This window comes from Sinocyclocheilus rhinocerous, unplaced genomic scaffold (assembly GCF_001515625.1).
Source record: "Sinocyclocheilus rhinocerous isolate Xijiao unplaced genomic scaffold, SAMN03320098_v1.1 scaffold2172, whole genome shotgun sequence".
Classification (NCBI taxonomy): Eukaryota; Metazoa; Chordata; class Actinopteri; order Cypriniformes; family Cyprinidae; genus Sinocyclocheilus; species Sinocyclocheilus rhinocerous.
Window position 1 is genome coordinate 339,749 of NW_015662992.1, and position 25,698 is coordinate 365,446.

Sequence of the window (25,698 nt, forward strand, 5' to 3'; positions counted from 1 at the left end):
GAAACACACAGCTTCTCCCTGACATGGCTGCATCAACACTACTGCTGTTTCTGAAACCACGCCTTCTTTCTTTGCTTGCACATTTGGGCGGCATTATGCAAATATTTCCACATAGTGAGGTAGATATGTGGGGGAGTGTTAGAACGAGCCGTTTTAGGTAGGTGTGGCTGACTCTTAACTTTTATAAAGAATATCTCTTTGGATTTGAGACTTTAGTCTTTGCAACTTTACAGATCTTCTTTATGCACCAAGAGCTTGTAACACTCCAAAGAGAAAGGAACAATTTAAATCGCATTATATGACCCCTTTAAAGCAGAGTGGCTGAAATGAATTCCACTGATATCATTCCTCTCTGTGGTATGGTTATCCTTACAGCCTTGTTGTGGACTTCCCTATATTGTCATAGAGTTAGAAAGATTATTCATACTTCATAGTTATCGTTATCATTATCGTCATTATCGTGAACCGGCCTTAAGGCAATGGTCCATATGGAGTATGTTGTTTAACCCGGAAACCGTAGCAAAACGTTGGGCACCGATTTGAGCTTGAACTTGCCCCAGACTTCCCCTTCAGGCAAAAGGTGGATAGGCCTAAATCGGATAGGTCGAATATAGTTTAAAGGTGGCTTAAAGGCACGTTCACCGCAAGAACAATATCAGCGTCCACACTAATGGACAATAACATTATATTGTAAGCACACGCTGCAGTTATGTCTTTACCCTGATAGCACACGTACATCACGGAGACGTCTATTTGATGTCTGCAAGACGTATTTTTTAGAGTGTTTGCTCATCTGCAATACGTCTATAGGACGTTTCCTATAAGATGTCAAATAGACGTTTAGAAGATGTCTTTAAGATGTTTATGATCTTAAAGACGTCTATCGGATGTTTGTACACAGCAGAAGCTTTCCAGATGAAGCGATCTTTAACAGACATCTTGCAGACGTACGTGTGCTATCTAGGCACTAAAATGCTCTAGCTCTTTAAAGGGGTCATATGATGCTGCTAAAAATAACATTATTTTGTGTATTTGGTGTAATGAAATGTGTTTATGAGGTTTAAAGTAAAAAAAAATATATATTATTTTCCACATACTGTACATTATTGTTGGAATGCTCTTCCACAGTAAGCTTTTCACCTTGGGTAATCTATGCATGCAAAATATTTGCATACTTCTTGGCGTGCACAGAATATATGCACTATTATGTAGCAATAGTAAGTAGTATGCAAGTATACATGACTTGCTTTATGCTTTTGGCGGATTACAGCGCTATCCAGTGTTCAGTTGTAGTCATAGACTTGATATTCACAAATCCTAAACACTATTTTGAATTATGTTCTTATTATGTTCTTAATACAGAATTATTCACAGTGCTACATTAATATAGTCATGAATTATTGAAAAAGCATGTATTTTGTGCGGAATCTTGGTCCTCACTGGGGCGTAGGAATTAAAATGTAAAGTAGGCCACAGGCATGGGTTTTTAGAAGTAATGATTATCTCCTAAAATAGATTTTTTAAATGATTTAAAAGTTATAATGGTTGCAGTAACTTCTCTCTGCATTCTCTGTGTGTGGCTTCCTCACAGTCCGCTGTTCCCTTGACTTGCGGTATTGAACCCCTGGCCTTGATACATGAGCCATATCTTCATAACAGATTCCTCGTTTTTTGTGGACTTCCTCAGCCCATTTGAGGTTTGAGTTCAAGGTGCCTTATTGCACAGCTGCTGTAACTGCCACACACTCCCATCGCTCCACTCCAACACTGAGGCAAACATTGCTGCCGCCAAAAAGAAAAAAAAAAGGCAGAACAACAGCTCTCTGTCTCAAGAGCTTAAACATTATTGCAGGTGCAAAGATAACAGAGTCAAGACTTGGAGAGAGTGAAATTCTCTTCTAACTTGGAATTTATATTGTGCCTCAGTTTATGTAAGCACACTCCGCTTTACTTTCTTGTGGATGTCCAGGGAAGGATTTATTAGATATACCATAAGTCCATTCAACTTAAAACTCTTATACTTTCTCTGAGATCCTCTCTCATACTGCGTTTGGCCTGCGAGGTTATTGTGACCTTGAACAAATCATTCCATGCAGTGCTAAAGGACTGAAATATTTGTGATAAGAGGGGGCGATGGCAAGGGCTATAAATGTCTATTTAGTTTCAGCACACATGGGAACTGAAATAACACAGACAACAAAACGGTTTGAATGGAACAGGAGGTTTTTATATTGTGTAGTTATTATACAAATATACCAAATACACTCCTCATGGATCACAATTTCTGTCTTTCCGTCTTTGTTTTTTTTTTGCATGTTGTCCCTTTGCCACCAGTATCGTATCAGCGCAAGCCTTAAAGGGATAGATAGACAGAATAAAATTTCTGTCATAATTTACCCAAATGTTCCTAAATTGTATGACTATATTTCTTCTATTGAATCACAAATGTTACACTGAAGAGTGTTTCAATTGTCTTTGGCCATATAGTGCAATTCAATGTGATCCAAAATAACACTGGACACTTTCATTGTATGGACCCCCCTCAAAAAAAAAAATGAAGTACCTTCTTTTCCACAGAAGAAAACACATACAAGTTTGGAACAATGTGAGCATAAGTACATGATGACAAAAATTTCATTATACTAACTATACCTCTAAATTTGATAACTTTTCCACAAGTACATTTCAATAGTATTAATTAATTTGCTGCATGCTAGTAATGCTGCATGCTTGTTGAAAGTTGTAAAGATCTACATTATTCATAGTAAAGATATCACCTAGTCTCAATTTTTGTGCATGAATGCATGCAGGATATCAAAGATATACACCTATCAGGATAGCAAAGGTCAATCAAGCAGCATCTTGTAAATGGTATAATTATTTCTAAAGACATCTGAATCGTTTGACCTGAGAGGTCAAGCATTATCAATATGAGATGCCTTTACCCTATTCCACACTGTAGAAACCTTCAAGAATTTAATATCCAGATTCCATGTTTTTCCTTATTTATCCTCATTTCAGCCTCCAAGCAGCATATTTTGGTGGACTGAGTTAGTGGTCAGTACACTTGGGCGATGTGACCCAGGGAATACAGTGTTCCATCACTAGTCTTTGGTGAAGGCACCTTGGCTCCGTTTTGCCCCGAAGAGATCTCTGTGCGGTAAATGTGCGCTCGTGTTTTAAAGCAGCCGAATTGGCTAGTCAGAATGAAGAAATCCCTCTTGAAGGTTTTGGTGAAGAAGGCGTACAGAAACGGGTTAGAGCAGGAATTTATGGGGTAAAAAAGCACTAGCAAGACTTTGGCGTGAGAAACTGTGATTAGCGGTAGTTTTAAGGCTGCGGAGATGGCAAAAAACGAGATGGGAGCCATACACAGGAAGTCAGTGAAGATGAGCACAGCCATGCGCTTTGCTATACGCATGTCTGCATTGGCAGGAACGAAGGTGGGATTGTGGACGGTAAGGTAGATGCGCATATAACAGACACATACGATTAGAAAAGCAGCTACATTGAGTAGGAGCAACAGCACCACGTAACCTTGTGAAATCACCGTTTCTACATCCATTGGCAGGCAGATGCTGGTCTTCTTGTAGCTACTCACTCCAAAAACGGGCATCAGAGCAGTAAGCAGGGCGAAAAGCCACCCAGCTGCCATTATTGCACAGGCATGGCGCAGGCGCATCTGGCGTTCCCGCTGCATGGCATAAGTGATGGTGTGCCAGCGCTCCAGGGTAATGGCAGTCAGAGTGTAAACAGACAGCTCGCTGGAGAAGACTGTGAAGAAGCCTGCCACATGGCACCCAGCTCCCGTCTGCCAGTCGATGCCATAGTTGTAGTAGCGGGACTGTGTGTGAATGTCCTTGGCAGCGATGATCAACAGGTAAATGCCCATGCAAAGGTCTGCAAATGCCAGGTGGCACATTAAAAACCTGGGAACAGTCAGTTTGTAGCGACTCGAAAGGAGCACCAGGAGGACAGCACAGTTGCCCACGATGGCCAATATACTTATGAACCAGATCAGAACCCGCAGGAATGTAAAACCCATGATGTCCTCGCAGGGGTTAAATGCATCTGGTGTGGGGTAGCAGGTCACTTCTATTACATCCTTACAGTGGTCTTCAAAAAAGTATGGCTCTTGGAGGAGGGCACCAGAATCGTTACACATTTGATTCTTCACAGACCTGTGAAAATAGAAATAATATATGTGTATAGATGAGTTTTCAAGAAAATGAAAATATTCCATCACCATTTACTTATCCTCATGTTGTTTTAAACCTCTTTGTCTCTTTTCCAGACAATGAAAGTGAATGGTGACCAGTTCTTAAAATGACAAATACGCATCATAAAAGCAGTCCAGTACAAACTTTTGGTCTCTTATTGACTTTAGAAAACTTGGAATTTAGAGCAGGCAGGGCCACCCTTAGGGCAGTGCAACTGGTGCCCTGCGCTTGAGGGGTGCCCCACGGTGAACGTGGGAAAAGGTTAAATATTTATGCATTGCCATGAGATTGTGTTGGATGTTTTACAAAAATATTCGGTCCAATTTTTGCATGTAATTTGTCTGTTCAGACCAATGCATAAAAAAAATCAGACCGGATGAATGAAAATGCAAATTCGCTCTCTGACAGTAGGTGGCGCTTAAAAAAAGCAGAAATTACTACGATACTCAAAATGCTGCAAAACTTTCTGTTTCTGATCCCTGCTTGTCAGAGAGAAGAAAGGAAGAAAAACAATATTTTCAAACAGCTGTTCAGATTTTTGTATTAGCTATAGTGCTTATTAAACCCATAGACTGAATAAAAACATGGACGTAGTGTCCGTGACGTCACCCGTAGGTTTCTGAAGAGCATTTTTGAAGCCTAAAGTGGGCGGAGCCAGCCATGCCCATCTTGGCAGCCACGCCCTTCATTATGCAAAACTTTAAGGTTTAATATAATTTAAACGGATGAGTTATAAAAAAAAATCACACCTCTCACAGTTGTCATGAAGGGCAAAATTAGCTATATAGACCAAAACCACTTTTTGTACCAGGCTGTAAACATATTTTTTTTTCTGCTGTAAGTTGGGCATTTTAACATGGGGGTCTCCTTTTGTAAAAGAAAGAAAACCACAGAGGTTTGGAATGATATAAGGATGAGTAAATTATGACAGAATAAACTTTTTTTAAAGCCGTGTGTAACTGACTTGTGCTTCTTGAAGTTTTTGAAGGCACAGCAGTGGCTGGGGTAGGTCAGGTTGGCCTGCGTGAGCTCAGTAAACAGCTCCAGGCTGGGAAGCCTCTTTAGAGAGTAGACAGAGATGGCCATCAGAAGCTTAAGAGTCCGCAGCATGTTTTCTGGCAAGGTGTGGACAGCAGTATGTGAGATGTCTCTGTAATGACAGCAGCCATTTCAGTGTCCAATGCAGGATTGGGTGTACTTAGCTTGTTGTTGAACTAAACCAGGTAACAGAGGTTAGTGTGAGTGAAACAGGCATTGCTGTGAGATTTTTGTCCGAGGACACAGAGTGGGTGTGTGGTGCTCCAGCTGGTGAGTTGTATTGTTGTTGAAAGTCAGAGTTGTTCATGCTTACAGAACGATGGGGCCTTCAGCTCCTATAAAGGCGTATCTGTGGATATGACTCAGCTGCTGGTTTCCCATGAGAAAGCTGTGAGAAAGAGAGAGAAACGGATTAGATGAAAGATTAGCGGTTTTATGTGAGATGCTAATTTATGAATATACAAAAGATGTAACAGAACTCACAGTTTTTCAATTCTGGTACCATTGAATGCATAGCTGTCTATCGCACGGATCCCATTCTTTGTTAGTCTCCTGCAAGAGTACATTAAGTTAGACCAGTTTCCAAAAGTTTGGGGTTGGTAAGTTTTTTTTTGTTTTTTTGTAAAGAAGTCATGAAATAAAGGTTTTCTATTTTAATATATTTTACAATGTAATTTATTCTTGTGATGGCAAAACTAACATTTTCACCAGCCATCACTCCGGTCTTTAGTGTCACATGACCCTTCAGAAATCATTCTAACATGCTGATTTGGTGCTCAAGAAACATTTCTCATTATCATCAGTGTTACAGTTGTGCTACTTAATTTTTTTTTTTTTTGTGACAACCATGACACATTTTTTAAGATCCTTTGAATGAATAGAAAGTTCAAAAGAACAGCATTTATCTGAAATATAATTTTTTTGTAATGTTATAAATGTCTTTACTGTCACTTGTGATCAGTTTAATGTGCTGAATAAAATTATTAATTTCTTTGAAAAAATCTTACTGACAAAAAAACTTTAAACGGTAGTGTATATACAGTAAAAATGTGTTAATTTAATGTGTTAATTAATCTGGTAACTGAAAGTTCCATTTTTGTGTATGGAAAAAAAAATCATTACATATAATTTTGCTGCAATGTTATTAATTTTTTTTTTTTTAAGTTTATTTTTTGTTATGTACTCCAAGACTAACTTTATTCAATTTAAGTGTGTGCATGCTTTTTCAATAATTCAACAGCCCATCATATTATTCACTCCTCACATAATGAATAACTCTTTGGGAAAAATCAATCGCACAGTTGCATACTTACAGCTCAGTTATGGTGGCACTGGTCAATCCAAGGAAAGCGTTACTAGGAATCCTATCTATGTGCATGTTATCTTGTAGATCACTGTAACATAGTTTTGATATAGCATAGATTTAACATAGATCAGCTGTACTATATTGATCATTTCTTTGTAACTATTTACAAATTGTATGCTTTTTGAATAGGAATCCACCCGAACCAAGTAAAAATATACATTAAGACGGTGACAACATGAGTAGAGGCTTACAATAGAAATTCAAGAGCAACAGAGTTGATCTTGGAGAAATCAGGCAGGACTTTAAGACCAGTGTTTGATAAAGTCCTAAAGGAACACACACACAGACAAGATTAATGAATGTAATACATCAGAGAGACATTTGTATTTTGTCTTTGTAATAAACTCCCTTTAAATTGCTGAACCACAGCATGAGACCACAACGATTCAGAGTTTACTAGACAAGAGTAATGAAGACAAAAAAGAACTCACAGATACCGTAGCTTTGGAAGTCTCCAGAAGGCATTTTTGTGCATCACAAGGTTTTTTGATTTTGTAATAGTTCTGTCAGATTAGATAGATAGATAGATAGATAGATAGATAGATAGATAAAAATGATCTGTTTCATATTATTTACTACAAATTTTGGTTTAAAATTAAACACTAAAATAAAATGTTTTGACAAGGATGTAATTGGATGTAATTTCCCCACGTAGTGCAGCAACATACATTTCCTGTAGCTCTGTCAGGTTAGAGAAAGCAAAGGCTTCAATTCGCTCAAGAGCACCATTCTCGGACACCACTCTGAGGAGAAGAATAATAATCATATAGCAACAGATATTATGTCTAAAGCTTTATAAAACTGATTGCAATACGACAAAATGATTACAAAATCTTAAATACCACGATGCACAATGTGCACTATTTGCTTGATTTCTTTAAAGGAATAATTCACCCAAATATGAAAATTAGCTGAAAAAGTAATCACTTTTAGGCCATCCAAGATGTAGATCAGTTTGTTTCTTCAGTGTCACAGATTTGGAAAAAATTAGCACCACTTCACATCACTTGCTCACTAATAGATTCACTTCAGTGCAAAGGTGTCGACAGAATGAGCGTTCAAACAGTTGATAATAATCCACAAGTAATCTACATGACTCCAGTCCATCAGTTGTAAGATGTGTGAAACAAATCCATCAGTAAGGTGTTTAGACCTTCAAATCATCGCTTCTAGCTAAAATATCTATCCACATCCTCTATCCATAAAATTGCTTTCTCGGGTGAAAATCTGAATCAGGAGAGAAATATGCACAGATCAAGCACCATTTACATCTGAAAACAGTCCAAAACAGTTCAAAACAAATATGTCAGTGGATTTTAATGTGAGAAGACAACAGGGGATGGACTTTTAACTGGAGGAAACGTTACTAGGATTTTGGCCAGAAGCAACAGCTTAAAGTTAAAACACTTTAATTATGGATTTGTTTCCTACAAACATGCAGCTTTTCATGTCACAAGATATTAATTGATAGGCTGGAGTTTTGTGGATTACTTGTGTATTATTGTGATGTTTTTATCAGCTGTTTGAACTCTCATTCTGACGGCACCCATTCACTGCAGAGAATCCACTGGTGAGCAAGTGATGTAACGCAAAATTTCTCCAAATCTGTTTCGATGAAGAAACAAACACATCTACATCTTGAATGGCCTGAGGTTGAGTAAATTTTCAGAAAATTATTGAATTATTCCTATAGGGGAAGTCAAATCACTTTACAAATACTGATTTATAAATAAAACAGAATATATATATATATATATAATCTCTGTATAAGAAAAAAAAACATTTGTCAATTTCTCTCTCTCAGGTTTGCAGTATTTTGTAACTGAGATACATATGTGTTTGGGTCACTGTTAAACATCATGTTCCATATCAAAGTCTAAACATATTCAAACAAGACTAAATATCATGTGTTTATATGCGGTTTTGCATTAAGTGAAAACTAAGCCAAAAGCCAAGAACAGTTGTGAGCATTCAGTAGCAATTTCTCTGGGTTTTAAATAATTGATTGGATTCTTTCTAATCTCCATGTGGTTTCTTGCTGAAAATACACTTCCATGTTTTAATAGTAAACAGCTTGGTGTCCTTCACTCTTTGCACTCACATTCTCTTCAGCTTATGTAGTTCAGACAGGGCTGCTCGGTGAAACACGCTGATCTCAGTCAGTTTGATCTCCCTGCTCAAAATTAGACAGAAGAGATGTGATTCACCATCCAACAATTTGTTACCATCAAAGTGTTATAGTTATAAATAGCACAGTCTATTCAGAGGTGAATGTGGTATGAGCAATCCAAAGCTGGCACGTCTATTTCAGTAATAGCAGTTTTTTTTTCCTGCTTTCACCAGATCGCCAATCACTTCATTTGAATCTAATATAATAAGTCAGAAGACACTGCAACCCTTTTGGTGAGAATTTCCAGGTAATAGGCACATCCACAGCTGCTATTTACTTGAATGGAGAGTATACTACAAATTCTCCTAATGTTTTAATTGAGTGGTCTTTCTCCATTCCATTATAATGTTGACACCAAGCAGAAACACTTGCTAAGATCAAAACACTCTCATGAAAATTTGTAACTATTGGCAAATTGGTGGCTAATTAGCATGAATCTGGACTTTCATGCTTAATTTTTCCCTCTAAAAATCATACGTTTCTATACAAATCACATTGCACAAATTCATGCAAATACCAGCTTCATTTTCTCATGAGATTGGGCTGGTTTAAATTTAGAGTATCTGTCTGTGTGTGTGTGTGTGTGTGTGTGTATGTGTGTGCATGCGTGTGTGTGCATGCTCTAAAAAACTCTTTGCAAGTATATTTGTGAAATTGTACACTAATCTTCCACTTCAGGAATCTAATAGGTTCTCATGAAAGTTAGTATGAGCAGAATGAGTCATTGCAGAAACTAGGTCATTCAAGATGCGAAATGTTATGAGAAATGGAAACACAATTACCAGTAGCCTATTTACAGACTGCAAATAATCTATTTACTGTCAAGATTTTTGTGTAATTCTTATTGCACGCTGTCATTAGTGTCTGTGTGTTCTCCCTGTGGATATTCATTCCTGTAATCCCTCAGAAATGCAGACAGCACAATTACACAAAGCACTCTGGACATGAATGCCTTGTAAAGCATGCGGTTAAGTAAATTGTGCTGGTACAAGAGATACAGATATGAAAGATCACTATATCTTTGTTATATCATAGCTTGACTGTTTTGATCCTTGTTATTTTTACTTATTTGTTCCTGACTGGGTTTGTGGTGGGGTTATCTAAATGGCTGATGGAGGAAGTTTTTATTTTTGTAAGTCCGTTTGGTGTTGTTAGTGGTGCAGAAATTACACACTACAGAAGAGTGCAATGTTTCAGAGACATTTGCCTTGATATTTACAGTTATAAAGAGAGAAAACATCTGCAGCATGAACTATTCCTATCAAGCACAGCACTGTTCGTTCTTGCAGTCCCGAGTAGAGAGTCTGACACACTGAGACACACAAGCTGAAAAGATCTTGGTGCTTTTTCCAAAATGGAAAAGTAAAGAAGCCAAAGTAATTAACCCAAAGCGCAGACAGTCATAGTGAGGCTCAGAGCACAAAGGTCCTGTCAGGTTGAAATGTTTGATCCAGCTGGGCATCTTCAGATAGATTGAGCTGGGCAACCTTATCTAAACTGACTGGCAGTCGGTTCAAAACAGAAATACAATCCTGATTAACCTGCTTGTGGAGCCAAAGATGGTTTTATTTCATCTTCATGTTTACCCCTCTCTATTTTTGACTGGTTGAAATAACAAGTGACTTCATGGAATACAAGAAAAGCATTTGACATTAAAAACATACTCCCCCATGTCAGGCTTGAGAATTTGTATGAGGGACGATAGACTTGAGATTACAAAAAATATTTGGGGACTCACAAAAGAAACATGTATTACTTGTCAATCACATTCTCTCCAAACCACAATAACAAGCTCTGGAACAATAACATTGTCACTGAGAATCGCAGGTTTTTAATTAGAAAGTCAAGCTTTTGAATGTTGTTTATCACTTTCATTAAGTTCATTAGGTTTCATTAAAATTCTTATTTATTTAATATTTTTTATTTAAAATAAATGTAGGAAAAGTTGATTAAAATATCATGAAATATAGTTTGTTTTTTAATTACAAAAATGCTAAATAAAATAATTGTATGCAATACGCGAAAAGTCTTCGTATTTAATTATTTGTAGTTTAATACTATTTTATAGTAACTTGTAATCATAATATTTTTAATAAAAGTGATTATACTTATGTACCTACATTTTATACTTGTATTTTACCATATGAGATCACCATATCAGTGTTATTTTGGTATTATTTATATACTATTATAATGTTTATTCATATTTTGAATTAGCTGTTAATTTAATATTTTCAGTTTTATTTTTATTTTATTTTTTATAGTATATTTGTTATTTGCTTTTTTTTACTTTTATTTTTTTATGTTAAAGTTGTTGTAATTTTTCAGTTAGTTGCCAAGGCAACATTTCTATTTTTTTTATCTAATATTTAATATTTATTTATATTAATTATTTATAATATAATAATATATAATATTAAATATTAGATTAAAAAAATGGAAATGTTGCACGTTAGTAATTGAGTAATTGTAATACTTTTTTCAGTTAGTTGCCAAGGAAACATTTCTATTTTTTTTAATCTAATATTTAATATTTATAATATAATAATATATAATATGCATTAATTATTTATTTATAGAATTAATATCTAATATCTCATATTTAATAAATTTTATTTAAATTCATGAAAACATTTTTTCATGGTTTTAGTTAACAATAAACAACACATACATACTATAGCTACAACATCCAAAACAGCTAGGCAGCATCAAACTATTTGAAGTGATGTTTCTAATGTGAAATTCTACACATATATATATATGTTATAACTATACATGTATTGTAACGTGTGTGTGTTTATACTCACACAAAAGTGGTGTTTTCCGGTATATGTCTTGGCATCTCATGGACGTTGTTGCCCAGACAGAAGAAATTACAAGTCGAACCATTGAATGAGCAGAAATGAGATCCAACAAACATGCCTTCTGTGTGTGACATGAACCATCCAAGACTAAAGCACAGCATCTTCAACAAGACCATCCTCTTTATCATCTTCTCTTTCAGGTGGAAAGGTTTGTACAGTGTTTGTGAACTGAGGCCTTTAGTGTAGCGTCCTGAAGCAGCTCCTGGGCTCCGCTGATATTCAGGTGAGGGCTGGGCTGATTGGTCTTCTTCGTTAGGAGTCTGTTTGTGTGGTGTTTTCTGGTTGTAGTGGTCTGTTCTAGTGAAGCCGCAGGGAGGCTGATCTCTTTCTAAGAGGCGTTCTGGTCAGAAGCTCTACAGCCAGAGTCAAGGGAGACCTTGGGAGAGAGGTCCTCTGATAACAAACAAATGTTTTGTTCGTTCCTCCCCTCCAAATCCTTATTTCCTCCTCTCATCCTTTTCTTCAAAAAGTGAATGCGGTCCTCCCCATCTATACTGAGCTCTGAAAGTCCCAGAAAAGCTACATATAAAGCAGTTTGCCTTTGGCAATATTCATTGTGAAGTTATCATTGTTACTTTCTTTGAAAGCACTGTGCGAACTACTTGGTAAACATCTGTTTTCCTTTTCACAAATCTGTGCTTGTTTACAAATTCCTTTTCTGAATGACATGTAGGGGAAGCCGTCATGTGTGTCATTATATGAATTACAGCCGGTTTGACGCTAGTTGGCTTGTGAGTGCTGGTCTTACTCAGGGAATGACCTGAGCTGTTTAGTCTTAAAAACTTTGTTTGAGTCTGACATGTGCAAGTTTGATAGTAGTGGACTGCGTGTTCAGACACTGACACCAAACAGATACACTAGCGCTCACTCTCAGCTAATTCCAGAGCAGTTCAAATTTTACATCTCTATTAAAATATTAGTGGACACAGTTTTTTTTAAAGATGCATAAAATAAAGTAGGGCTGAATGAAGGCTGATTAAATTTATGGTACATATTGGATTGCAACAAATTCTTTGTAAAAATGTGGTGACATACGGGCATTATGGGATGGCATTTTGGTGTGATTTCCATTCAAGTTGTTTTAATATTTAAAGTGGGTCATAGGACTCTTGGGGTGGGTTTTACGGTAAAGCCTGGCCTGATTCTAATGCCTGACTATTTTATAACCATTACGTTAACAATGAAAAGATTTCATGTTATTATACCAACCAAATCAAAATTACGGTTTAGGGTCAGGGTAAGTAAAAAGACTAGCACTTGTTTTTCTACCTATAAAACTAAATGTAACACAATGTTACTCTCTCTCTCTCTCTTTCTCTCTCTCTTCTCATTTAAAATTGTGGTAAATGGGATAATTATCTTTACTTGGTATTTTCTGCTAAAATTCTAATAGGTAATTCTAATAGATTTTTCCACACCTTGGCCTCCATTTAAAAAAAAAAATCTATTGGGGAAAAAAAAAAAAATCAATTTTGAGTTTTAATTGCTGTGCTCTGCTGCTGTGTGTAGTTGTGTTAAAAAGTGCTGTGAGAGCTGTGATTGGAATACAGCCATGCCAGAGAGCTGTTCAACTGTGGGCTTTTTAAAACAGTCTGAATAAATGGATAACCTTGAGGAGTAGTTAGTAGGGGAAGGCTGTTTTTATTGCTATTATTGCTAAATTCTGTTTATTTGACCTGAGCGTAGAATTCAACTGTAGTGGCTTCAAGAAAAACATACAATAATGTTGGATTTTTTAAAACATGGTTTCCTTTCGAGAGGCAGTTAAATTATTATTATTATTATTATTATTATTATAACACATTTTACACCAATGCACAAAAGACATAATAACGCACACACACAAAAGGGAGAAGAAAAAAAAAAACATGATGCCAGTTACTCGGTATACAATTCGCATTTTACATATTTAATAATACAAAAGTTACTTATAAAATCCTGCCTTCAACAGATTCTTTTAAATACCTAATAATATTTTCACACACAAGAAGGGGAAAATGAAGAAAAAACAAAACAAAACACACACACACAATATAAATTAATCACTCCTTCACTCCAAAAAAACTAATAAAGGATGACCACATTTCCACATAAGATCTGATATTCTTCCTAGCTACAGCAGCCATCCTTTCCATTACCATGTATTCTAATAATAAATTTAACCAATGGTTAATATTTAATTACTGCTTAGTTTTCCAATGCTGGAGAATAGCTTTTTTTGTTGTTGCTAGAATTAGAGCAATGTAAGCTAATTTTACATAATGTGGAGCAACATCAGTCTTCGAAAATAATCCTAACAAACAGAAAGAAGGAGACAATGGTATTTCAATCACAAATACAATATGCAATTTCTCTATAACCCCCAACCAAACATTCTGAACAGGATTACAATACCATAAGGAGTGGAGGTAAGTATCTATACTACCGAGATTACATTGGACACAGATGGGTGAATTGATAAAACCCATTTTATGTTTTCTATATTTTTACAAATTTGTGCCTACACATTAAAATCCTGGGAATCCTGGGAGTCCCATTTTTCAGTAGGTAGGTACATCAACATATCTATACTAAGTATTCATTTATATAATGTAGATAACGAAGGTGAAACTGAACTGATCGGAGTGACAAATGCAGAAGGTTGAAGCGTATTGTAATTAATATTTATTTTATTCCTGATTACCTCCTTTATATGTAAATAATGAATAAATTCTCCTTTAGGAATAGCATAATTGGATGTTAAATCTTTGAAGGAGGTAAACTTATTATAAGAAAATAAATGATGAAGATGAGTTATGCCATATTGGCTCCATTTGCAGAAATAAAGTTTTTTTTTTTGTTTTTTTTGTTAAAATAGAAATCAGGATTATACCAAACTGAAGAATGTATACATGGATCCATTTAGTTATATTTTTAATTTCCCACCAAGTCTTGAGAGTTGAAGAAATTAGGAGCAGTTCAATTATGACTATATGAAATTTTAATTTAAGATGTAATTCCCACAATACAAATGAAGCTTTAGATGCTTTTGAACGCATACAGTTTTGTGATGATTCAATAATTAGAAACAATAGTGAAGCAAAGTGAATATTTAGGTCAATTCCTGTTTCATTACTACAGAGTCCCAAAAGCGAGAGTGAGGGAACGGGGGAAATGAGACTGTGTCGCTGCATCTGTTTAATTAAGCCCTCTCAGCAACATTCTTATTTTACCTTGATGATAAGGAAGGTGAAGGTGCTAAAAATAACTGGGTGGGTTTAGCAATCAGAGGACTGTTCCTGTCTTATCAAGCCCAGGTGAATACACAACAGAGTGCACAGGAAACCACAGAGCTACTGTAATAAAAGGTGAAGGTGAGCAAAAAATGATTGTAACAGATACATGTGACATACTTGAATACCTTTGTGTACAGTGTAATACTACTACTACTACTACTACTAATAAGCAGTTATTCTTCTTATTATTACAACAACAACAATAATAATAATACCAACATTATTTATATACTATTATGGTTTTTATAAATATTTTGTATTGGCTTTTATATTTACTTTTAATTTTCGTTTTAATTTTAGTTAAATTTTTAGCAATTTTACTATGCACATTTGTCATTTTTGTTAAATATTACTATTTTGTTTTATTTTTTATTTATTTTATTTCCAGTTAGTAATTTTAATGCCTTAGCTTAAAAACTAAATCAGAAATTAGAAATGTTGCAACTAACTGAAATAAGCTCAGGTTTATCATCTAATATTTCTTATATTTCAGATTTATTTTAAATAACAAAGATTTTTTGTTTTAACGATAATAACGCTGTAAACTACTTAATATTGTTTTCAAATATTAATTATTTTTAGGCATTTTGAAAAACACCGGATAAATCCCTAATAATAAATAACATGCTTAAAACAAGATAAATTGATGATTGAAATTTATGTTTAAAATAAGAAAAAAATATTTGGGGGGTAAAAATTGGCTTAAAAATGATATTATCTGTGTAAAGTCGTATTATCTTACAAACATTACTTCTCAAGTAGATCAGATATTTTTACTGAAAAACAAGACAAAAAGACTTGTGTCTTTTTGAAAGATTAATAATGATGATGAATAAAAATTATGATTTGCATCTCATCACCAGCACTGCAGATTGAACTTGACATTGTATTGTCATTACACACAACAGCTCAGCAGGGGGCAGAAGAGAACCACAAGTGAAACTAACCAAGCCTAATCGTCAACCTTCTGTGCAGTAGCTCATGGCAATGCTATTGTAACCTATTCATGTCAACCTACATTTGTGCAACTGTTAATGTTTGTTTACAATACAAAACCCTTTGCAATATGTTTGGTTTAGCAGAGTAAGATTTCATATTGATAATTTCGCGATGTTTACACAAAGATATGCAAAGTATATTTGTTTTGTGTGGGGAAATGAACCCTAATCCATCTATATCTTTGAAATGAAACAACTTTTCAGCATTTGCCCTCACAGACAGTCACCTCTGGATGTTGTACTTAGCTTTGAGCCAGCTGCAAGCTGGGATCTGGATGTTCGTAGCCTGATGTTTATCTGCCTGGAGCCTTGTGCTATCTGCCTACACACAGCGTAGGCTACGGCATTCTGCTTTCCTAGTGATGTGCTCCCTTGCTGATGAGATTTTCAATGTTGTTCTCGCTTCCGTGGATACTGTAGCCCCAAAGATGTAGCATCTGATAATGGGGTTGAAAAAAGACCATATATCTGCACAAAAAAAGCATCTGCTTGGAGCAACGGTGTAAAGGATACATGTAAATTAGTATATTACAACAATACGGGAGTTATTTAATTCATGAGCACACATACATCCTCTGAACTTGACCGGACTGTTCTGTCGTTTAAGGAAGAAATACCTCACAGATCTCACTCGGTTTTCAAGACCATCAGCAGAGACATATTGTGTCTTTCTGTGGAGACATGATAAGATACGCTCTGACAGCTACCTGATTCTCTTCACACTCTTTCATTGGCAGGAGCAAAAAAGCGCCAAGGGCTCAGGTGTACGGTGGCTTTGGGATAATGAAGGATTTTATAACTTTTTCCCCCTCAAGCATGTCTGAACATAGTGGATCTTGTCCAAAAAGCAGCATGGTAATGTACTGCTGCATCTGTTGGCTTTTTCAATTTTGAGGAGCCGGTGTCTGTTAGTAACCGTATTCTGCAGAGCCTTCAGTATTTTTTTAAATTAAAGGTATAGTTCACCTAAAAATTTAAATGGCAGAAAAAGATTTTTTTCTTCTTCATGGGAACAGATTTGGAGAGATTTAGCCTTAAATTACTTATCAATTAATCCTCTGCAGTGAATGGGCGCCGCAGAATGAGAGTTCAAACATCTGATAAAAACATCACAGTAATCCACATGACTCCAGTCCATCAATTAATGTCTTGTGAAGTGAAAAGCTGCAGGTTTGTAATAAGTTGTTTTTACCTTTAAACTGTTGCTTCCAGATAAAATAGAGAGTCCCTATCCATAATACTGAGAAATATGCACACCAAAACAGTTCTAAACAAATATATTGGTGGATTGTGATGTGAGAAGACAACGGGATGGATTTTTTTCACTGGATGAAGCGTTATTATGGATTATGGACTCATATTTTGGCCAGAAGTGACAGTTTAAAGGTAAAATGCCATAATGATAGATTTGTTTCTTACAAACATAGCTTTTCACTTCACAAGATGTTATCTGATGGACTGGAGTCATGTGGATTACTTGTGGATTACTGTGGTGTTTTTATCAACTCTTTGGACTCTCATTCTGACGGCACCCATTCACTGCAGAGGGTGACCAAGTGATGTAATGTTACATTTCTTAAAATCTGTCTGGATGAAGAAACAAACTCGTCTACATCTTGGATGGCCCGGGCGTGAGTAAATTTTCAGCAAATTGTCCTTTTTGAGTGAACTGTTCCTTTAATTTAATGTTACTTGACATTGCAAATATGACAAATTATTACTCAATGAAATATCTATTTAAAATGAAAATAGTGACTATGATGTCATCCAGGCTGTGACTCAATGAAAACACAAGGTTGCTTTTCCTCATTTCTAACAGGTAGGGATGTTGTTGTGTGTATTGCATGCGCTGGCAGTGAAGAAGCACAGGAGAATTGGATCCGTGGAATAAAACGTTCTAACAATGGTTGTTTCGGCAGTTGTTGACATCAGCAGATGACATGCAGCAAAACATGTTATGTCTTGGACTGGTGAAGTCAAACAAAGCCAGTTCTTTTTTCCTTGAGTCTATTATGGATTATGAAAGGAGGGTGCGGTAAATTCTTATGAGCGACATACTCCTTCACGCTCTGGCAGTCTTCTCTTTCTCTGTCCCTCATTTTCCTCTCTCTCCCACCCCACCTCAATCAAACCCATCAACCTCATTAACGTTCCACATCCAGGAGCAAACCAAGCGTTCAGCTTTGAGAAGAGAGGACAAAGTAGCATGCTCTCCTGAGGAAAACACTTTGACATTTTGTCAAGTCAGAGTGTTGGTCCAGCTTTCTTCCGTGGAACTGGGTTCATTTTAAAATTATGCCTTAAGGAAGATTTTCTCCTGTTTTCCATCCACTATTTCTTCTCTTGAATAGTTTTTTAAGATCCCTCAAAGTCGCTGTTCTTGTGAGGTACAGAATAGGCAGGGAGCTAGGCCATTTTATTCTACATGTTAAATTGCTCTTTGTTTACCCTCACATTGTGACTGTATATTGATGAAAAAAGTCCATATATCCCTGTGACCCTACAGAGGATAAGCAGTTTGGTGAATATATGGATGGATAGATAGTCCGTATATATCAGACTAGACCATATATACTGTGTATATATATACCAAATGTTGCAATTGTGAAATTCATGTACATTTTGAATTTATCATATCATATCATATCATATCATATCATATCATGTAGTTTTTTAATCAAATTAATGCTAATTAATGTTTTGCACCTTCTGTAAACTGTCAGATGTATGCTGATGATACAGTTATACTTGCATGCTAAAAGTAAAAAGCAAGCTGCAGAAGAAATATCAGCAGCAATGGTTAATATAACTAATTGGTTAAAAAATCCATGTTTACATCTTAATGTTAGTAAAACTGTATGTTTTTTTCAAAGTCTGCAAATAGAGATCCGAATCCAGATGTTATTGTAGCAGGTAGAAGGTTATCAGTAGTCCATGAGTATAAATATTTATGTATAATACTTGATTCACAACTCACATTAAAAAAACAAGTTAAAACATTTGGGAATAGAATTAAATTTAATCTGGAAATTTTAGACATATTAGGAATTTAACCACTGAGATTTCGAAGTTATATATTAATGCTATGATTTTTTCACACATGAATTACTTCCTCACCAGTTGGACACAGACAGGTGGGACTACTTTACAACCAATAGAAAGACTCTATAAGCAGGCTTTGAAAATATTGGATAAAAGATCTAATTCATATCATCACTGTAAAATCTTAACTAAATATGGGCTTTTAAACTGGGAAAATATGATTAAATTTGCAAATATTTTACTTCCACTTAATGAATGCATTAGACAAAATTTTAGCTCATTTACTAGAGCCACTACTAGAGGGGACTGTATAATACCACAGAAGAAGTGCTCTTGGGCAGTCAGCATTTTCCTATAGAGCAGTACATACTTGGAATACTATAGTATAATACTATACTATCATATAGAACTAAGAAATAAGAAATTTTCCTTCTTTTTCTGAATCGATAAAAGGGTGGTTATTTGATAATCAAACATGTCTTCATAATTTGAAGTACTGGTTTCTTGCTTGATTCTGGTTTTTATATGTAAAGTTTTTTTTTTTTATGTTTGTGACTATGTTTGCTGGAATGTCTGTTCTTTATGTACTTGTGGACTTTGCTTTTTACCATCAACCTGCCAGGGACTTCAGATAAATAAATAATAATAAATAAATAAATAAACTGGTTTATTAAATTATTTTTCCCCCCAGTTTTTTAATATATTCCATATTTTTGAAATATACTATAATGCAAGTTATGCAATATATACCAGACTAGTCCATATATACTGTACATATATACCAAATATTACAATTCTGAAATTCATGTACATTTTTGTTTATTATAATATAATATAATATAAAGTTGTAATATTTGTATATAAACTATAAATATAATTTAAAAAATGTATAATATAAATTGCAATATTTGATTTTAATATAAAAAAATATATATATAAATTATTATATATTTGTAAAACAAATGTATTAAATGGTCTCAGATGCTTGGACTCCAATGTATATAGATATTAGTTAGGTAGGCCTATTTAGATAATATTCTTATTTATATCTAGCATGAGCTAGTTTCATATCTCTGCATTGTTTGAGTCATGTATGAGTGACATGACAAAAGCTTTATGAATTCAGCAGATGCTTTGAGAATCCAAGTCATGGCTGATTGTTTCTGCCATGTCCTTCATTTCATTACACAAGTCCTTCATAGTCATTACCTCTGCCTGAAGGAGGCTTGTGTTGCTCTTTAACTGCACTCCAGATAATCCTGTTTGATCAGAGAATAACTATTCTGTGTCATTTAATGAATACTAACTGGGCTGAGTTGAATTTGAATAAAAAAATAAATAAACAGTGTCATTACACTTCTGTGTTTGGATTTCATTAGTAATTGACTTAAATATAAGGCTCAAGGACTTAAAAGATTTCTAGCACATGCTTGTTTAGATGTTAAACAAAGTTAATTTAAGTGATACCACATGACTAGGTTTTGTCCTTGATTCAAAGCAAACATCAGCATACATGACTGTCTTCGTAGATTATAGATCTGCGTTTAGATTATATGACATGCACATTGAGTTGTGAATCTTGACAGAGCCGACCGAAGATGTGCGTAAATTTACAGGTGGCAGCTTTAGCACCACTGAGATCAATGACCAGAGGTGAAAACCTCATCAATGCTTATTGGACAAATGGTGACCTTCTGCAATAATGAACAGCAATCAATTTTACAGCATCATTTAAACTTTAAATGGGGAAAGGGATATGCTGAAAAAGCCTTTCTCTGCGAAACACGAGGGTTAAAAACCACCTCAAGATTGCATTCGCAGCAGCTGACCTGAATGAATACATAAATCATATCAATCTATGAAGAAGGTTAGATGGGGTCAAGGCAACCGCAAACATGAAGCACTCAATATTTCATGACTTCCAGAGTTCTTCTTAGATAGAATTTGGGATGCAAGAATTTGCTTTTGTGAACAGTGAGTTATTATATATTATAACTGCTAAATGTCTTGGTACACCCCACGCAGCTCACAGTTTTGAACTCCGTAGGATGCTGTCCAGTGTCCACAGTCTGTCACACTGCAGGTATACATCTCATGTGTGTGTGTTCTTTGTTTTCACCTGCTCAAATGAAGCTAGCTTTTTTTTTTTATTGTTTCCTTTTTGCACTGATGTCGATTTGCCCCTCTCCCTGAGGAGGGTAATGTATTTTTTTTTCTACTGAGATGAGTCAGCAAATCACACCATTATTTCACACTAACTTTCCTGGCTGTAAATTCAACTAGATGTTCATAAACTCTCCCTGTCGGCTATTTATGTCTGAGGTGTTTGGGGTGTAACAATGAGTTGGTGAGGTTTCTTGCTGAATTTATGGTCTGCCATGTCAGAGTCTCACATTGAATTGCCCCCTTGAAGTTTCACTCAAGACTCTGTTCTCCTCTACTTCGAATGGAGAGAGCGAGCCGGAGAGCGTTGTCTGAGTTGTTAGTTGCCGTCTCTGTTGAAGTTTGCTGTGCAAAATCTGTCCTCTCGCACAGAAGTAACACAAAAAGTCTCTCTCAAAGAATTGTCTCTGGAGAGAAGAATCTAAAATTCTCTTTTAGGAAAGTACAGAGTCGTGCTTTTAACCCCCCATACTTAAAAATAGAAATGTGGGGTTTCGTGACTTTATTATGTGTGGGGAAAGCTACGGAAACAAAACATTTGATAGCATAATCTTTCCAATTCAATCACCCTTTTGTGTTCTCAAGGCAACCCTGGATGTCTGTGTACCCACTCGAAGGAGAAAAAGTGTTCTCTGTTTGGTCTCAAATCTTCCCTGACTTTGTTAGCTACGCTAGGTCAAATGACCCATAGGCAAACATCTGCATATAATATATGCTGTTACTTGCTGTATATAACTGCAATATGGGTCCATAAAAAGGTATTTTTATGTTACACTGGATGGTATGGAGTCGTCTGACACCAGGGTTGTATGCTATATTAGATTTTCTCTACACAATTATTGTGGCCAAAAAACAAACAAAACAAACAATAACAAAAAGCACCACAGTAATGATATTATTGATATCTTTTGGAAAAATAAATAAATAGTGCTATCAATTAAAATAATTTGGTTTATTTTGTGTTTCCAATAAATAAATGACACTCAAATTACGAGTACAGGGAGGCAAAGAAAGTTAGTAACCGTAACTTTTTGTAAAAAGCATACAAAAAGAATGAACTGTTGATCAGCACTTCCTGCAGACTGGTGCAGTACCACCACCTACTACGTTGGAGTGTGAACCATATGGCGCTGGATTATTTAAAATATTATTGTATGTGTAGTTTGACATCATATCAATATTTCATTTTCATATATCACAGTTATCGTCAGTACTGGTATATTGTGACACCCCTGCACCATTCAGAATTGAATGTTTTAATTCTAACTTAGTTCCTGAAACAGAATGCACAGCGAGTAGAATTAACAGTGAGTAGAATTAAAGAATGAAAGCAGGCAGACCGAGAGAGAGAATGAGAGATGTTATGTAGTTTATACAAACAGTATTACTAATAGTTAAACACACCAAAAACCTGGTGGTATGATTAAAAACATTCATATCATGTGAATGCACATCATTTTAAACATGTTTTACTAAAAGTACCATTTATGTGTAAGTAATTTTTGTCAATCCTTTTAAGTGAGCAAAAAAGGGGAAGGGTATGCTATTTCTCCAACTGGCTCTCAGTGCTAAGTGCCGATGCCATGAGAGGAGAGCATCCCATGTTTGAACAGGGCTAATGCATCTCCCACGGGTAACTGTGGTCACAGTGCCATGTGCATCTCTGATACTTCTCACATGTTACAGGTGCTAATACACTTCCTCACCTCCATCTCTTCCTCTGGCTACCTGAGTGTCCTACCTACTTTTCTTTTAGTACGTCATCCAGACATTTCTCTCTGTATTTAACATACTAGCCTGTGCTTAGAACAGTGGGGGTGTCTAATTTTAATTTGCTAATAATGGTAGGATACTAATAGGTCCTCTACAAAACCGTAATGTAAAATGCTGCATAGTGAAAAGAAACACTCTAAAGCTGTTGGTCAATTAGAATATGCAACGTTAACACATTCTGAGCTATTTCAAGGAAAACGCGAACAACACTCGTGGTAAAATATATGTGCATTGCATATGTGTAAAAAACATGTAGTAGATTTCTAACGGTGTCTACACATATACTATATAATCAAAACACACAGGGACTGCAAAAGTGAATGATGTTCCACTAATATCCAATAATTTTCTTGACAAATTGCTTTTTCTGATGGCTTTCTAGCACTCTTTAATGCTTATAAACATTACAATGTTTTTCAGTTTTTAGGTGATATTTCTTGTTGAGTTTGGATGATACATAAATAGATACATAAATTTGTGCTCCTCTGCCTCTTGCAAAAGTGTAAACATGCAAAAAGAGAATGAAGCAGTTAAAATGTAAAGCTGAATAAATGTGTTAACTGCATTAACACAAAAATAACATTGTTAAATTAGTTTAACTGCATGTGTTACCAGGTTAACTTTAAAGAAACTTTTTAAGTGTATGTCTCATCTTCTTATGCAACTGCATCATTATATTCTCACAGCAGGTTTTTCCTTTCACTTTATTCTCGAAATATCTGGCAGTATAGAGGATGGAGAATACTGGTTTCTATCTAAAGGACAATGTTCTGAAACTTTACGTCCAACGCGCTTTTCCATCCCGCGTTGGATTCTACTGATGTTTTCCTCCTGTGTTTCTCTCACGGCCCTTTTATCCAAACAAACAACTGCAGAACATCCTTACCAAGACACACTCAACCCTCTACAGAGAGGCGGACTTCAAAGCACGGCTGTCAGCCACTAGAAACCTCGCACCTTTCCTTTCTAAATGATTCATTCTTTACTCTGTCTCTCTTTTTAATCTGCACGAGCCCAAAACTCCCCATGGAATCAGGAAGGAGCTGAATTTCACTCAGGCATTCTCTCTGTCACCAGGAGAAAAATGAACATTCAGGGCTGGTATAACCTTCAAAAAGTGAATTAACAAAACAAAAAACAAATCAGTAATGCAGGAAAAAAATTCTGGGACGGACAAAAAAAAATTCACCCATCTCCTCATTTCTAGTCAAGGATGCCAACATATCAGTAGTACTGACACTATTATTTATTGAGTGAAATTAATGAATAAAATTTCATGCTGTGACGGACACGTGTGTGGTGCCACACCACATACACACATTCCCTTATAACACAAGCCAAAGCTGTCAAAGTATTCATTAACATTCAAACCTACCCGCTGAGCCACATGCCCTAACCTGCAGACATTTAAAAGCACCCACACACAATCACACTTATTCACCTCGTCTGTTTTTTCTGTCTTTTTGCTCCCAGAGACCCTGGCATGATGCATTAGATCGGCTGTCATATAACTGGCTGGTACGGAAGGGTTGGGACCGCCTGTGATTGATGGCATGAGGATAATGCATGATTGGCTCTATGACTAATGATCATGGTGAGTGAGAGTGAAAAGTGGAAAAGAAACATGAAGTCAGGAAATGATTATGATGGGCCAAAACAAATGACAGCTACTCTGACATCACCCACTGCCCGATGACACACAACAGAGCGATGAGGGCAGTCAGAGAGGTTGAGCTGTTGCCTGCCTTCTCTACTGTGATGAACAATGCGCCATTTACCCGGGTTTCATAGCTCCACTTCACACTGAATACAAGTGCACAGACGTACGTCAATGTGGAGTGATCTGTTTACCTGAAATGATGCATTTGGGGTCATGCTGGTGTTATTAGCTCTGCTCCTAAATGCTCTGAGTGTGCTTTGCACAATGCGATACCTTAAAGGGATACTTCACCCAAAAATGAAAATTCTTTCATAATTTTTTCACCCTTATTACATCCGAGATATATGTATATGACTTTCTTTCTTCTGTGGAACACTAACAGGGATTTTTAGAAAAATAAACCATCTCTGTGAGTCCATCTAATGCAAGATGATGGGCTCCTCAAAATTGATGCTTCAAAAACCACTCAGAATGAACACGACTGTGCCAAATATCTGCATTATATGCGTTTGCGTCAACATCAAGTAATTGTTACGGTTGCCTACTGTGAGGAGCGAGGAACGAGGAGACGTAGGGGAATTCACGAATACAGTCGTTAATAATCCACAGGAACAAGGAACACACACGCAGCAACGGGGATAGACGTTAAACACGTTAAACACAAAGGAACCAAGGGACAGAACATTCTTTAAATACATGACTAACAAGGGACTAAACGAGAAACACCTGAAACCAATAAACATAATTAACACGAGGGAGAAACTAGGTCATAGGGAGCACATGGGAGCAAAACACAACAAAACTGGAACACAGGTCTGACAGTAATCAAATAATGACATAATTAACATGTAACACTATCATCATATTAGGTGAAATTAAAGACAATACTCAGTAGTAAAATTAATTCACATGTCTTGACGGAATGGTATGTGCATGTTTAAATTTTTTTAATAAAATGTAAGAAACGTACTCGGTTACTAACGTAACCTCGGTTCTTTGAGATACGGGAACGAGTACTGCGTCTTGCTTAAGATGCATATGGGAAAAAGCCTTTTTTCTCCTGAACTGAAGCCTATTTCATTCACGCAGTGAAACTGCACGGCCATTGGTTCGTGCAGGGCTTTAAAAA

The 25,698-nt window shown here is 36.0% G+C and overlaps 1 protein-coding gene across 1 annotated transcript; it reads right to left on the reverse strand.

The window, feature by feature from the left end:
* Positions 1 to 3,058: 3,058 nt before the first annotated feature.
* On the reverse strand, positions 3,059 to 11,786 carry LOC107728706 (follicle-stimulating hormone receptor-like). Its single transcript, XM_016538990.1, has 10 exons — positions 11,602 to 11,786; positions 8,726 to 8,797; positions 7,293 to 7,367; positions 7,056 to 7,127; positions 6,816 to 6,890; positions 6,572 to 6,652; positions 5,742 to 5,810; positions 5,572 to 5,646; positions 5,185 to 5,370; positions 3,059 to 4,181 (listed from the first exon to the last, which is right to left on the reverse strand). Exons 1-10 carry the CDS (start codon positions 11,784 to 11,786, stop codon positions 3,059 to 3,061), a joined length of 2,013 nt encoding a protein of 670 aa, XP_016394476.1.
* Between the last annotated feature and the right edge of the window lie 13,912 nt (positions 11,787 to 25,698).

What these genes read in the sequence shown, in the direction of transcription:
- LOC107728706 (XM_016538990.1), bottom strand. Translation starts at nt 11,786, where the DNA reads ATGATAAAGAGGATGGTCTTGTTGAAGATGCTGTGCTTTAGTCTTGGA. An exon ending in CCGGAAAACACCACTTTTGT is followed by an intron (nt 8,798 to 11,601) that starts GTGAGTATAAAC and finishes AATTTTGAGCAG; the next exon opens with GGAGATCAAACTGACTGAGA. An exon ending in GTTGCTCTTGAATTTCTATT is followed by an intron (nt 6,653 to 6,815) that starts GTAAGCCTCTAC and finishes ACTATGTTACAG; the next exon opens with TGATCTACAAGATAACATGC.